The 16,229-nt window shown below is 38.2% G+C and overlaps 2 protein-coding genes across 3 annotated transcripts; one reads left to right on the forward strand and one right to left on the reverse strand.

Annotated features, from left to right (window-relative positions):
- Positions 1-1,653: 1,653 nt before the first annotated feature.
- Positions 1,654-5,348, reverse strand: LOC117325262 (glyoxalase domain-containing protein 5-like). 2 transcript variants are annotated; one of them, XM_033881373.1, is made up of 4 exons: positions 5,161-5,348; positions 3,778-3,921; positions 2,962-3,117; positions 1,654-2,163 (listed from the first exon to the last, which is right to left on the reverse strand). In XM_033881373.1, the coding sequence occupies exons 1-4, from the start codon at positions 5,212-5,214 to the stop codon at positions 2,035-2,037; spliced, it is 483 nt and encodes a 160-aa protein (XP_033737264.1). In that variant the 5' UTR covers positions 5,215-5,348; the 3' UTR covers positions 1,654-2,034. The 2 variants fall into 2 exon arrangements, with proteins under 2 accessions (XP_033737264.1, XP_033737265.1); XM_033881374.1 differs by having other exon boundaries at positions 5,167-5,337.
- Positions 5,349-12,112: 6,764 nt separating this feature from the next.
- Positions 12,113-15,253, forward strand: LOC117325263 (neurensin-1-like). The gene is made up of 2 exons (XM_033881375.1): positions 12,113-12,441; positions 14,128-15,253. The coding sequence occupies exon 2, from the start codon at positions 14,210-14,212 to the stop codon at positions 14,984-14,986; it is 777 nt and encodes a 258-aa protein (XP_033737266.1). The 5' UTR covers positions 12,113-12,441; positions 14,128-14,209; the 3' UTR covers positions 14,987-15,253.
- The last annotated feature ends 976 nt before the right edge of the window (positions 15,254-16,229 follow it).

A 16,229-nucleotide genomic window follows, 5' to 3' on the forward strand; every position in this document is an offset into this window, starting at 1 on the left:
ATCTGGTTTTAGCGCTGGGAAATTGTCCACGAGCAATAATAAACACTCAATTAACAAATTTAAACAATGACTAATTATCAGAGATAAGGGAGGTTAAGAGAAATGCAAGCAATACGGTTCGGGAATGGACAATTCTATAAGAGCTGGATGGAAAAGCAAGTGATACAAATCCAATCGCGTTCCAAATATATGCCAAGTATATATGACAACACATAATCTTTCACGAAAAGTAAGGCATAGCCTAATTACAGGAAATGACATAAGTCATAACTTCCACTGAACTGCAATAGATATGGGTGTACAAATTACCAGGCATGGACTTTTTGCAGGATGAATACTGAACTACGTCCAACACTTCCTGATAATTGTCGTCGGAGATTTTCTATATATAGTTACCACTGCCCTAACCTCAGCACCCTGAAACACAAACTAAAACGAAATGTTTTCATGACCAATATTTGAAGCAAGATAAACATTGGTTTAAAACTGAAGTCACTACAGAAATGAACATATTTTCTGTAGATAGTAACTATGACCGTGATACGAGACTCTGAGCAACGAATTCTATCAAGGTATTTTTATAGTTGTCCACTTTTTAAACTTTTGCTTCAGAGATATTGTCGCTACAGTGATGACAAAGGGTTAATATGACACTGTCCTTACCCATAGCCCCCCGACACATACATTCGCTCGAGGTATTTCCATGCTTGACCAATACATTTGACAATCTAGTTAAAAATGGAAAATTTAGAGTACATACGCACGCTATATCACCTGCCCTCGTTGTGAAGTATAGTAATCATTAATATACAGCCAGAGATGGTGCATTACAAAACAAGTACAAGAACCGTTAATCAGAAATGGACATGTTTTTACCAGGATTTGAACTAGATTTGTATGGCGGGTGTCGTCGTGACCTAGATTTGTATGACGGGTGTCTTCGTGACCTAGATTTGTATGGCGGGTGTCGTCGTGACCTAGATTTGTATGACGGATGTCGTCGTGACCTAGATTTGTATGGCGAGTGTCGTCATGACCTAGATTTGTATGGCGGGTGTCGTCGTGACCTAGATTTGCGTGGCGGGTGTCGTCGTGACCTAGATTTGTATGGCGGGTGTCGTCGTGACCTAGATTTGTATGGCGGGCGTCGTCGTGACCTAGATTTGTATGATGGGTGTCGTCGTACCTAGATTTGTATGGCGGGTGTCGTCGTGACCTAGATTTGTATGGCGGGTGTCGTCGTGACCTAGATTTGTATGGCGGGTGTCGTCGTGACCTAGATTTGCATGAAGTGTCGTCGTGACCTAGATTTGTATGGCGGGTGTCGTCAATGAAGCAGAAGACGCTTACTCAACAGGAACACATGGTCTAATTCTCGTTTTACATTTTCACACAATTCCTTTTTTTCTTTCTTTCTTTTTGATCCAATTGCATTAAAATAAGTTAAGTATTTCCATGTAAAAATGCATATAACCAAGGTGCTATAAAGAAGTTGTGATAAGGAAAAACCATACAATGTTCGACAGTTACATTGATTTTTTCGAGATTTATATTCCGAGAGCAGGAACATTAGACCTATTCTCAACAAATATCAATGTCGGAAAGTAATGGAAAAGACAAGAATATATACTTATAAAAACACTCAACCTAAGCTTGTATTATACAAAAAAGTATTTAATTAACAATTATACAACGTTCTTTCAAAAGGTACGAAATATCAACGAAAACACATCGGATTTCCTTCAATCTTATTATGCCTAAAAATCAACTTCCTGTGCTTTGTTTACTGTACTGTCGTGAAACAATAGATAGAATTGGTTCGTGCCATTTCCTTCACTTGTGTTTTCACAAAAGTAACTATTAGGCTTAGAGAACTTAGTTACGAAACATTTTCAGCAACAGCAATGTGCATTCCTAATGTTATGAGCGCGTGTAGACAGTCGTTGTGACTCGGTATAACGTATGTTTTATGTACAGTGACTTAGTCCAATGTAACAACTGGCTGATCTGAAAGGTTACAGCTGGAGACGAGGGTCAGGACTCCTTCAGATAGTTGGACACTTCTATGAGATTGTTATCCGGATCTCTGAAATATACCGACCGGATAGGACCGACAGCTCCGGTTCTGTCTACTGGTCCCTCCAATACAGGTACTTCACAATTCTGTAAAGGAAAGGTCACATCGTGAAATTTAGCTATTAACAATTACTCAATGATACATTAATGTTTCGAAAGGGGCTGTAAACAACAGGTGATCGATAGCACTTGACACTTGATTTCCCAACAGTTCTTGAAAGAAAGAAACGATAAAACAGCTACATGACAGGTTTATTGGTTTATTTTTGTTTAACGTCCTATTAACAACCAGTGTCATTTAAAGACGTGCAAGGTTTTGGATGTGAGGGAAAGTCGGAGTACCCGCTGAAAAACCACCAGCCTACGGTCAGTACCAGGCAATTGCCCAACGTGGGTTTTGAACTTGCAACCCAGACGTGGAGGACTAGTGATCAAGTGACGGGACACCTTAAACAATCGCCATCGCAAACCCGTATATATATATCGTTATCATTTAAGAAGCACCTGGTTCTTGACAAAAGTCCAAACGACTTGTAGAAAATAACGTGACCTAACATGTTTTTGTGGTATGATTATAAGGAACGACAACTCCAGGTAGATATATTGCGAGTAGTGTAGATATAACGAACGAAAGCTCAGATGGATTGTAAGTGTAAAGTGAGTATGATTGGAGAACTATAATTCTTGGTTGTGAATGAAGTTAATGTAAGATTTGTGTAAAGAACACCGCGTAGGGTTTCCTAAGAGAAAACGTTAGTTTAGAAGCTTCGGTTTGGGCAAACTTTGTTGTCTTCGACGAACAAACGCTTAGAAATACAAATGTAGTGTTTATGCTTGATTGGATAAAGTATCAAATGACACACAGACGGATCTAAGGTGACTGACCTTGAGGTGCTGTATGACGCTGTCCAACGTTTCCTGTGTAATGAAGCAGACATCTGATGACCCGGGGGTTGGGACGTGGGCCTTCGGTTCGAACTCTTTCTTATGTTCGTGAATATTAATCTTCTGTTGACCGAAATTCAAAGCTTTCCTCCCACCCTGAAATATAAAACACTGTGTGTTAATGAAGAATGTATCTATGTCTATGTGAGTCACCAATACTGACTTCATGTGGAATAAATAATTCGTTATGGAAGACTATATCCATGATTTGAAGTCAACATCTCCAGAGATATAGGTGGGCATGGGTATAACAATCAGTCTCGCCCAGGAACAAATGTCTCGACACATCAAAACCCCAAAACTACTAACCTTGAAGGTCGACACCTCCATACCCCAAAACTACTAACATTGAAGGTCGACACCTCCATACCCACAACTACTAACCTTGAAGGTCGATACCTCTATACCCCAAAACTACTAACATTGAAGGTCGACACCTCTATACCCACACCTACTAACCTTGAAGGTCGACACCTCCATACCCACAACTACTAACCTTGAAGGTCGACACCTCCATACCCACAACTACTAACCTTGAAGGTCGACACCTCTATACTCACAACTACTAACCTTGAAGGTCGTCACTTCCATACCCACAACTACTAACCTTGAAGGTCGTCACTTCCATACCCCACAACTACTAACCTTGAAGGTCGACACCTCTATACACACTACTACTAACATTGAAGGTCGACACCTCCATACCCACAACTACTAACCTTGACGGACGACGTCTCCATATTCACAAAAACTTACCTTGAAGGTCGACACCTCCATACCCAGAACTCGGGAGTAGAAATCACAAGTTTTCTCTACATCCTTGACTGTGATGACGAAGTGGTCAAGTCGGTTGACAGAAAACCCGCTGGCTAGTCGCAGAGACTTTAGAGCACATGTATTCTGTGAAATGGATAGTTAAATAATAGCTGTAAGGTAACAGAAATATGAGATCGATCGGCTACGTAACCTGTTTCTCCGTATCTACACTAATGAGAATATGGCGGTGATGAGGACGCGTAATGTTGTGTCCCTGCGAGTCATGTGACAACACGATCATTAATCTGAGGGACAAACAATTGAACCTCGTTTACATGATTACGTATAGTAAAGACCAATTACACGATGAATCGATAAAGGAACATTAAAATGTTATAACAACAAGACAGTTAAATAATACAGGTGTATACAATGACCCAACTTTTGCAGCTAGGATGTTGGGGTATATATATATATATATTTAGAAAATGTTTAAGTTGACGACATGCAAGTAAAATATATATAAAACTGATAATTGACTGTTACTATGCACCTGAAGATCTAATAGAGTGAAAGCGCTAGTGCAAAATGTAACGTCTTCTTTTGTCAATTATCAGTTTTATGATGACATAATATATATATATATATATATAGCTTAGAAACACAAATGACGAAGGAAGACAACTTTTTGACTGGTGCCCTGACCGAGCCTCGAACTCACGATGTACGGCACCCAATCGCCTAGCCAGAAATATCCGCAGCCTATACCGCTGCGCCACATCGGCGTTCTGAAAAAAGAACGTTTCAATGGCGCATTGATGGTCGGCCCGATACCCTGACATGATCATTGTGGAAGTCGTCTATAAGATGATATATGAATACCTGGATCGCAGTGTATTTACATACATGGATACGAATTGTACATATATTATATATATTTCTCTCGGTACAACTACGACAGGAAATTCAAATCTATATCTTCGGATCACCAACACATAGTGTATATGATACATTGTGCTAATAAATAGATATATCTGACCATTTATTTATTAAAACAGGACTAGTATCAGGACTATATTTCCCACTTCTTTCCTTGTTAAACAACTCCCAAAGTTCACAATTGTCCATCTAAATTCTAATGGGTAGATAAAAAAAGTGTCATGACACAGAAACAAAATCTCCCGTCAGATAAGAACACGGTATGAAATCTAGCAATCAATAGTGTTACTGACTTTACAACACAGGTAGCCTGGTAGGTGTTAACGGCCCGCCTGTGGATGGACGTGGAGTACAATGTGACTGGTAGGGATCATTTTCAGTTTTACCCTCCAATTGAAGAATGTTCGATATAATTGAAATGAGAATCGATGAATTATTACTCACCCATACCTGTAGTTTTCCCCCTCTTAGTGTGAATGATGAAAACACTCGGAACATGGTGAGTGCCTACAACTCCTCAGGTGTAGTGCCTAGTTCAACTTGATCCTATACTCAACCCGGATGTGTTTAATTTCCAAAATTCCACAGAGCAGGAAAAGAGAGACAGTACGCCGTACCTGGCTCCATTACACGGTCTAAGGGGAGATAACCCGCGATGACTTTTGTTCTTCATCGAGCAGTTTTATGTTTGAGATACAATCATACTTATGAATTATATCGAACTAGATGTTCTAATTGTAATGTGTCTAAAGGGTTTATATGATATCTATAAGATTGTATACATAAAAATATATCTTTTAAGATGTACAATAAATCATATTTACTCAATCATTCGAATGGGTTATTATTTACATGTACCTGAAGTCGATTTAAGTGAATACTGACTGTGATATTTTATAAAATTAATCATTAAAATTAGGAGGTTAAGAAAAACTTAATGCCGTAGTTTTCATTTAGTTGTCGCTGTATCAAGGCTGCTAATGAAAAAAGTGATTTTTGTGAAAGCTATTCCATGTATCTTCATTTTGTCTACCTGGTTTTCATTGTTTGGATACAGATATATCATTTCAGTCAACATATTTTATTTGCTTCAAAAACATAAAGGATTAGACACAAGTTATTAGAACATTACAAAAGTCTCCTCCTATACTGTATAAATTGAGAAATACCATGATATGATCACAATGAATATCATTTTTATACAAATTATTGAACTAAAAATAACAATAAAAAACCTATGTTTCACAGTAGCTAAACCTTTGGCTGGATTTTATATAATTTTGCACACTTCTTAAAATGTTTGAGTTAACATCTTCCGGCTGATTTTCATTTCCTTGAAGCAGCAAATTTAAATCAATGACAACCTCCAAATTTAAATTTTGTATTTGAGAAAAGGGTACGTCACCGAAAAAAATACTTAAGTGCATCTAACAAAAAATTGAATTGTTTAAGGTGTTGTCAAGCAAAGAACTTGGTTTGAGCACTGAAAATCTGTTCAAATCTCTATTTTCGTTCAATATCAATTCATATCGTAATTTAAGTCAACGGATAGATAGAATTTTGTCCGTACAACTCTTCCTGATGTTTCCATAGATACTGTTTTTTACACTTCAGCTGTACATTTTCATGACAATTCTGATGCCTTTCTTTTTCGAAAGCTTCAGTGGTTATGTCCCTTCGCCTGTATCTATAGAATCTAAACCTACTACATGTACACTGAAGTTGTTTGATACTCTGAGTACTGTTTTAATATGCTATTGTCCCGCTATTTATATCAATCAACAACTGTTGTAGGTAAAATGAGAGTAATGTTGGTGTAGAGAGCGGCGGTACTAGTTCGGTTTGGTCCCGACTTTACCTTTACAAAAACATACCGGTAATGTAAAATAAAATGTGCTTGTTTCGCATCAAATTCGTGATACTCATAGGACTGTATACAACATTTAAGATAGTTGTATTTATCCCAAACCTTTTCCACTAATATAGGAGATCAGAGTAAAATCTTAACAATAAGTCTAAAGGGAAACCAAGAGGCCCAGAGGACATGAATCGCTCGCACTGATAGGGAATATTTGTAATTTCTGTATTTGATGTTGACCTTTATGATAATGCTATTTCGGCATTTGGTATGTAAGATGTCTGGTTTCAGGAATACCTGGCAGCAGACATTGATCAGAACGATGACGGTTTGATACAGTACGAGTGTAACTATATACCTACTAATAACACCTACAACGCGACGTAATCCGACATCAACATCACATGTATACGTGAACCTTACTCTGAAAGCGTGTGGCTCACGTGCAGTAGTCTGATAATTTATATAAGCAAATTAGTGAATCTGCGGTAACGACACTGGCACTTGGATCGTTGGAATGAAAGAAAATCAACACAATTATCCCGGGGGACATGTGGTAGGCTGTACCACCTAAGGACAATGGAGCCATCAATGTTTACAGACATATTAATCTATAGAGGAGGAAGCTGTTCCAATCCACTGGAGGACAATGGAGCCATCAATGTTTACAGACATAATGTTGTGGAGGAGATGGTACCGTCTTCATATAATGTCATCATATAGTTGAAAACACAACTCTCTCTCGCGTAGATTGGAGCAATGTAAACGGAGTTTAACTACCTAGTCAACTTTTTAGCCCATTATCTGATAGTGGGCTTTCCAAATCGACATGCGTCCGTGGTCCGTGGTTAATGGTCCATTCGTCCGTAAACAATAATGGTGATCGCTATTTCGAGAGGGATATGTCTCAAACTTCCAATGCAGGTTCCCTTTGGTCCCTAGTTTGGCCCATTTAATTTTGAGTTTGATTGATAAGACAAAATGGCCGACAGTCACTTTGATTTTGACAGTTAAAGATAGTTATCACTATTTCATGAGAAGTATTGGAGAAATACTCTTTATCCCTAGTTGTGCCTATGAGCTTGATCAGGAAAACAAAATGGCCGATAGACAAAAAAAGAAAGACGATTCTTATATCTTTCTTCGATCCATATGAAGGTACCTCAAATTATGAAGGAGAAAGGAGAGGGAAGAGGTAAAAGTAGAGAAAAGATCAGTTTTACATAGAATGAATAAAGAGCATGTAATGGTGGGCGCCAAGAAACGTTTTCTGAGGTTATATCTTCAATAGGAATCTGAAATAATAATTTGAATTGACGGCAATCTAAGATAAAAGTGATGATTATGATATTGTGACGGAAAATTGGAAGCGTTATTGATATAAACAGGCAATTTAATGTCAATATTGCTAGTTATTCTTAGCACTTTTACAGCTAACATTGCTTGTCCAAGGAAAAAATTTGTCAATCAAATAATTTGGAATATATATTGTAACCTTTGAAAATAAATCATATTCTTCTGTGAAGTGAAGTAGGTCCGTCAAGGCTGATATGCATAGGCCATGTATATTGTTACAGTGTTCCAGACTACATAAAAAGGTCAAACACAGCTACTCTAGAGGTTATAAGTTAGTGAAGAGGAAGAACAACATAGTTGTTTATGGATTTGAGGAGCAGAACGGAGCAGACAGCTAGGCCTGTAAAAGGGCACGTGTAAAACTTATACCGCGATATAGCAAGGTCTTTTAAAGTTAAAATCTAAGCAGGCATAATATCAAAAATAATCCGACTGGGGAAATAACAAAGGACTAAACCGGAGGATCATGAAAGTCTTGCAGACCTAGCTATTTTGGTTTTGTTTTCATCCTCAGGAGCTAAAAGATTCGTTTCAAGAACATGAAAGAACTTCGAAAAGAAGAATATACAAGGAGGTCGGGATTAGTAATGACTTAAAAAAACACTGAACGAGAGAATGAAAAATCGCTCAAGGAAGACGCCAAAAGAAAAACCACAAATGAATAATACCCCAAATAATACGAAATATACTATATAATTACCATTGAAAGAAATACATGGTCAGAGTAACAGAAATCTAATCTAAAAATGATAGATTCTCAACAAACAAAGGGAATTCTGTACAGATGGATATGAACACATCAGAGTGTAACAGTACATGAATTGGTATGGGTACATCATTGAAAGAAAGCATATAGTGTTAAGATTTAATCAAATGATAATGACACTGTCCATCAATGGGTTGTATCTATAAGCCCGAATTTATCGAAGAACTGTATAAGCTTTTAAATTAACAGCAATGTTGATAAAAGAAAACACTCATATACTAATAACGAGGGATTTCTACCTTCCAAAATTTGATTAGAATTCACAATCAGCAAGAAGTGATGAGAGGAACTTCACAAGAATGAGCGTGGGTTGTGAATCGAGTATTCCGATTCCGATAGTAACAAACGAGACTGAAATGATAAAAGACAAAGTTTGAAAGTCCTCTCGGTCATAGCGGCGATTTTGTATTGATAATTGAATACATATGTTGTAATAAGTACCCTGTTCAGTGAGAAAAGATCCGGAGAGAATTAAACGGGACAAGGCCTAGACAGGCGATGAGGATAATTTGTAGAAATAATTCACGGACGTTTTCATATACCATTAATTGAAGTAAATAGGTAACTGGAGATGAAAGACCGAGGTATACTGAGATAAAACAGTCTTTATACAACTATCCAAGGCGTAGGTTCGCCCACATTTGGAATAAGCCGCAGGTGCATGGAACGCATATAAGGTGAAAGATATTGAATCAATCGAGAGAGTAAAAAGAAGGGTGACAAAGCTAATTTCTGGTCTCCAAAGATCTACCATATAGCGACCGTTTGAAGAAGCTGAAGATTCCAACACTCACATATAGGCAACAAAGAGGGGATAATTAGGACAAAAGTTACAAAATTATGAGCAATTTTCATGATAATAAAGTTACCACTGGAATATTTGGCCATTTTGCTAGCTTCAAATCTATTTCCAGAGGTGAACAGTAATTTTATTTTATTTTATGTGTAATTATTTATATAGATAAATTTACATTTGTCTGGCTTTGTCACTATATATAGTCTGTTTGAGAGCTCTGGCATCGATGTACGTTTAAATGCCATCCATCACGCGCTACACTTATCAGCGTAGTAATACAACACAAACCGGAACTACAATATCCAGGATAATTAAGTCTAACTACTTAGTACTATTTTGTTTGCCAAAAAGCTAACGCATATTATGTTGCTTGCTTGCAAAGCTCAGGCATTCAAATAGATCATAAATACCATACAAAAACAGTTAAACGCTTAAAAAGAGGCCTGCGTCCATTATGTATTCTATTGTATATCGACCATAAAACAATTCGAACTTACCGAACGTCAACCCAACAAACTTCAGAATGGCTTCCATTGGTATACTGGGATAAGTAGAGCTGACGTAACACCTCCTCTATTTTAACATGAAAGGTGGAGCATTCATTTACGAAAATATGGGCGATTTGGAGCTGAAGGCTTTGGTGGGGAAATATTACAGAATTAAGTTCGGTTTTTACATTTTATTTTACTTGTACCGCATATACCGTTTTATGGTTACTTAGTATATGTAATTATGTTAAAGCAAATATATGAGGTCATTTGGATAATTAGGTCATTGATCGTAAGGAGAAGCACTTATTTGAAAAGTCACATGATTGAGCCTGGTCTCATTTTAATCATAAACAAGTTGTCTTCAGCGATACGAATCCCCTTGTATTCAACATGGACCAGTGTGTAACAAAAAATGGTGAGAATTGTCTTATCACAATGTCCCTTAGGAAAACACCATAAATATCATAATAAGAGGTAATAGTTGTAGCCCTTTAAAAAATACAACTACAGATATCTGATAATTAACGGAGTTGGTAGAGGGAGAAGATGGAAATCTATTTTTGATAAGAGTGACCTCGATTTGGATCCCAGTAGATACATTAAGAAGATCATATGTGATTACTTTTATGAAGCTTAAGGGCAATTAGACATACTTGATGAAGTTGGTGGAGTGAGGAAGTCGAACATCTATTTATAGTATCAGACTAACACTAGCAGTGACTTCATGATTGACCCCAGGAGAACTAAATTGGATCATTAATGAAGTCGGAAGAGCGAGGACATCATTTGGTTACGTAGTAACCTATCCTCTATATCCCATTGTTTAATCGTTACGTGGGGATAATAGACAGGCGACAACCTGATGTGAAAAATTCTACATGTCGTTACATACACTTGTTGGTAGATTTGCATGCTTGGTGCTTTTAATGTCAATATTCTTGTATGTGTCATTGGTGGCAGATTATCTTGATTATTCCTGGTATTTAATAGACATTATCGTTTTAACACCAATTCTGGACATTTTCGATTCCTTTGAAACAGACATCCTGAAATGTAGTAGTAAAACTTCGAAAATACCACCAAGAGGTACGACGCATGTGCAAACATCAGAAACCAACCGTACCAGCTCGCGATCCCATACCATCACCGATTTATGGGGTGTTAGTATGCAATGTTTACCTTGGGGGTAATCATACGAGAATTGTCGATTCACTGAGGGAATCATCCAGCGACAAAATTATCTTTCTGCTGTTAACTATCTACAGCTAGGAACCGGGGGCGAAAATATTGAAAATAATGTGTTTGGTCGCGAAGGTGGACGCCTCCCGTATCTATAGAAACAGACCTCCAAAGTCGACTGTCGATCAAACGTTGTGCTTAGATGGCAGTACCATTGCAACCCGATCATTGTTGACATGAACAGAGACGTCACCCTCATTGGCTCGTGTCGATGCCCGGAAAAGCAGCTTGCTTAACAACAGTTCGAACTCCACATGATTACATACGTAACAATCAGTATAAATCGATTGTTTCTGGTTCTGACACGAGAAGGGAGGAGAGAGGGCGGGGCTGCTCAAATCATTGTCAACATAATTGTAAAACAAACACCATTGATACTAGCTCCAGAAAAAAAAACATCGTGGTGAATCTTTAAATTCTCAATCGAAGGCAATCCATTAGTTTACCGCGAGCCAAGCTATGGAACTATATGGCCCAACACTAAAACTTCCTTCCTTGACCCCACAGCACTGTCAGACTTCAGTGAAACACATGCTTACATGATCGACTGTAAACAAACTTTGATGTTGTGTGGGTCCCTTTGTGTTCAGGATGGAATCTCTTGTTTTAGTCAAGAAAATCAATCGGCTTCGGAAATCTATCTGTTCTCGTTGGATCGATATGATTGGAAAGGGTCAGTTATCATGGGATGAAGACTTGATCAATGAACATGTGACAGTTAAAGATATTAGGCCAGGAAACTAAAAACATATCTCGCACATGAATATATATGTTTGTGAAAAAACGTTGTATATTGTTATACATTTATTTTTGTTGTGAAACCATCATTCAAACTAATATACACTGTAAGTACTAGTGATAGATATCACACCAGAGCCCCAGATTCGATTCCTGTATGTTTCCTGTTCAATCTAGGCATAACATATAACCGGATTCGTGTAAATCTAAACTTTCGCTATAATCATGGTACATTGGAGACGAACCAGTCTTTCTAAACTTATCGGATTTCACGCCACATTTGAAACACGCCTGCCTTTTGCTCTGACATAGCTCTCAGAATAAACACCAAAGGCTGTCCACGACGGAGCTGTGATATCGAACCTGACCTCCCAGGAATATCGATCTGCAGTTCCCGTCAGTTACACTGAATCTGCTCATCCAACATGGCCGACACAAGATAGAGCGGATCTTAAGAGGAATCAACATTTTACCTTCTCCTGTAAGTAAACATTTGTTTCTCGTCACTCTATATTAACATCAGTGTGTATGGTTTATATAACTACTCTCCTGATGGAATTGATTTCCATGACAAATACTTCCAAAGCATTTATGTTTAACAGCCGTAAACTGCCCACGCACGTTGTAGGGAAACCACGGAATGTCATATATATACAAATTAAATCGGTTCGTGAAATCATCCATACAATATAATATAGTGTCTATGTCTCTAGAGGAGAGCCCCTATCTTGTGTTAAAGGGTAAACCAATGAGCTTTTCATCTAAATCTGTGCTGTCGAAATGTCACAATGGTTTATGGATATCATACATGTGTGTACTCCATCGATCACAAATATCGATAATTGGAAAACAAATATCATAGTTTAACGTCAGATATTATCATACAATAATATTGCGTGTTCTATTCCATTTAAATCGAAGTTAGAGACAGGGATGTATATATGTCCAGAACTTGGCCTATGGAGGGCCGTGCGGGCATCAACAGAATCCGGTCCCTGTTAGCGGGTAGATTAGTCCATCTGTTCCATCGCTTTGCCTTTGAAATTTAATAAGTAGTAAAAAAATAAACGCATTAATGAAACATTATAAAAATTGTTGTCGATCAAAACAATGGTTAAATAATTCTTTAAGATTGGTCTGTTTCAACAAAGATATTCAGTTCGATCACGTATAACTAAGTGTATGTATGACGGGAGTGGAGAAACAAGCCTTGAAATTGTAAATTTTGTCAGATCTTGTTGAAATTTCCAAACCTACAATTGCAATCAACATTTATTTCCCAGAGCTCTAGGCTCATTAGTACAGAAACAAATCATATATAATCAATTCAGAACACGGTGGCCGTGGGAAGGACATCTTGTCAGATATTCTAATTAAATTCCTATAACATGTACGGTACCCTAAAGAGGGACATGTCAGAGAAGATAAACAGCGTCTTTAATGAGCTGGCTACGAACAACAGTTATGGTATTGTCGGGTTATTTGATAGGGAAAAAATAGCGACTATATGATGTAAGGTAATTGTCAGTGTCCTTCATTTGTAAACTATGGGATAAACAAGATAAAGGGGTCGAACATATAGCCGTCATTGCCGCGTACTCCATCCCTTAATTATCAAAAACAACCCTAAAACTAGGTTTCTTCTAAAATCATCTTAAACATGGTAAGCCATGAGTCCACCAGAGACAAAGTTCGACCCGCTAACAATAGAGACACGGCCACTCCCAATGATAAATAACGACTGACGTCAAGACTTTTACACTCGATAACCTGTCGATCACATGGATGTACCCTCGCGAGAACTGATAATACTTTCACGCTCGTTAACATCATTTGTGTTACAATTTTGTTCGTGGTAAAATCCATAGAAATGGTTGGCAAAAATATGTTTGTAAGGGCAGACAGGGGAGAAATGTTTTGATAAACCATGTCGATGCGTAGGCGTGGAACCGACACTTTCCCACTGTAGTCCAAAATCGATAGGTGTTTTCGCGTTATAGGCTAGGCAGGGGTGATGCCCACGTGCCAATTAGCTTAGCATTAAACGGATTCGCTATACATCAAACAGGCGACATTGACGTAAAAGCGATGACATGCTAGGTATTTCAGTTCCCTCGTGACTTTACTACACAGCATACAGTCTCTATGTTACATTCTCTCGTTTCAGGTAATGGAATATCAGGTTCCATAGTTAGCGCCGTGTGGTGCTGACTGCACGTGGAGTATCTACGCTCCCTAAGAGGAGTGTCATGTCCGAAAACGTTCAAACTTCGGAACAAACAAAACTACAAAACCAGGAAGTCCCAAGCGCTTCAGCCGCAAGTCATGCGGAGGAAAAGCATGAACTTTTAAAGAAATCTAGTGGCGGCGGAACCGGAAGTAAAAAAACAAGCAAACAGTACACGGATTCAAGTCAGTCGAAACGCAGACATGTTTGTCCAGATTATTTCGGAGTGAAATCCTATCTTCACGATTTCTATGACAACCATGTGTACAAGGACCCACAGATTTACGAGGAGGATGACGACATCCGACTGTTACTGAATCCGTCGGCCAAACGTCGTCGCCGCTGTCCACCGATATGGCTGAAAGTTTGTGTCTGGTGCGGGGTCAACCTTCTTCTGTTCGGAATGATAGGTATCCTGGTAGGCTATTTCGTACCACAGAAACCCATCATACGGAAACTGATCCACGGCGAAAACGTGGCGATGGTGGATCACCGAGCCATGTCCTACAACGCAGTGCTGGACCTGTGTAAGCTGGTCGGCCTGATTCTCTTCTGTACTGGAGGGGTCTTACTAGCCTCAGCCCTACTCTTACCCAGTATCCTGACGAGTCGGTGCTCATGCGAAGACGATTGTGATGACGCCATTCCTGTGAATCTCGGCGAGGAACCAGGTCCAAAGAGTCCAATTGAAATGACTATCCCTGCCACATCCAAATTGAAAAATGTCCAGCCTGCCCCCGGAAAGGTCACGTTCCACCAGCCCCCAGTACAAGATGACGCGGTACAAGTAAAAGATTGAAATATATATAAATGTATTTTACTTAAGGAGCGAACTATATGAAACTTGCGTGATAGCAGAGGTGTAACTTGACAGAGCCAAAATGTGTCGAAAGCTGATAGAGAGACTCTAGTGATCACTAAAATGAACCTAGTACCCAGAACGAGTGTAAATTGGATTGTGTATAGAATTTGTGGAATCAGAATTCGGAAAAGGTATGGTTCTCAATGTCATATGTTATGTCAACGCCAAGCCGCGTAACAACTCAGTACAACTTGCAAATGAAAACTGATGTTTGTTTTTTGTTTTTGATTTTTTGTTTTGTTGTTTTTCAATCGTTTGTTTGGGTTTTTCGCTGAGGAAGTGTGCGGATGAAATACGATCAGGTAAATCATATACAGCTACTGAATTAATGTAACAGTTTAATATTTATTTGATGTCGTAATCAACACTTACTCCGGAGTTATACTCTCGTGACTGTCGAAGGCGGTTACCCAATAGCCTCTATAGAAATACTCACGCCCTTTAATTTCCTAACGTTTTCATTAACAGTTCAGAACTACAAAACACAATACATATGTATAGTTTACAGAGAAAACCTATCTTCGTGTTTTATTTGGCGATATGCAATTCATATCAATAACAAAAAGACTCCGTCTCTCAATCACCTCAAAAATTAATCTGGAAGTATGCTTTCTGAAGCCGAAATACCAACAATCCTAGATAAAAACAAAAACAAGCAAAAGACGAATATGTTTCAGCTTTATTATATGTCATTGTTTCATGATAATATGTTACTATTTTTGTTATGTTAATATGTTGCTGTTTTATGATCCCAATGAAACTTTCCTTGTAAGAATACCACGAAAGTTAATAATGCACTCAATAGTCGAATTACTTCATATTTTGTCAAAATGTAGCAAAGCCTTTCTCAACTTTGAAATAGTTTAAATTCCAACTAGAGCTGTGCTTACAGAAGATACAGGTGATGTTGGAAATTTCATTCTCAGTAGATCCTAAATTCATAATCCCACGTTGGCCCATTTCTTCCAAAGTAGATCCTAAATTCATAATCCCACGTTGGCCCATTTCATCCTCAGTAGATCCATAAGATCATAATCCTACGTTGGCCCATTTCTTCCTAAGTAGATCCTAAATTCATAATCCTACGTTGGCCCATTTCATCCTCAGTAGATCCATAAGATCATAATCCTACGTTGGCCCATTTCTTCCCAAGTAGATCCTAAATTCATAATCCTACGTT

Source organism: Pecten maximus, chromosome 4 (genome assembly GCF_902652985.1).
Source record: "Pecten maximus chromosome 4, xPecMax1.1, whole genome shotgun sequence".
Lineage (NCBI taxonomy): Eukaryota > Metazoa > Mollusca > Bivalvia > Pectinida > Pectinidae > Pecten > Pecten maximus.

What these genes read in the sequence shown, in the direction of transcription:
- LOC117325262 (XM_033881373.1), bottom strand. Translation starts at nt 5,214, where the DNA reads ATGTTCCGAGTGTTTTCATCATTCACACTAAGAGGGGGAAAACTACAG. An exon ending in GGGGAAAACTACAGGTATGG is followed by an intron (nt 3,922 to 5,160) that starts GTGAGTAATAAT and finishes TCCATTTCACAG; the next exon opens with AATACATGTGCTCTAAAGTC. An exon ending in TGGAGGTGTCGACCTTCAAG is followed by an intron (nt 3,118 to 3,777) that starts GTAAGTTTTTGT and finishes TTTATATTTCAG; the next exon opens with GGTGGGAGGAAAGCTTTGAA.
- LOC117325263 (XM_033881375.1), top strand. Translation starts at nt 14,210, where the DNA reads ATGTCCGAAAACGTTCAAACTTCGGAACAAACAAAACTACAAAACCAG.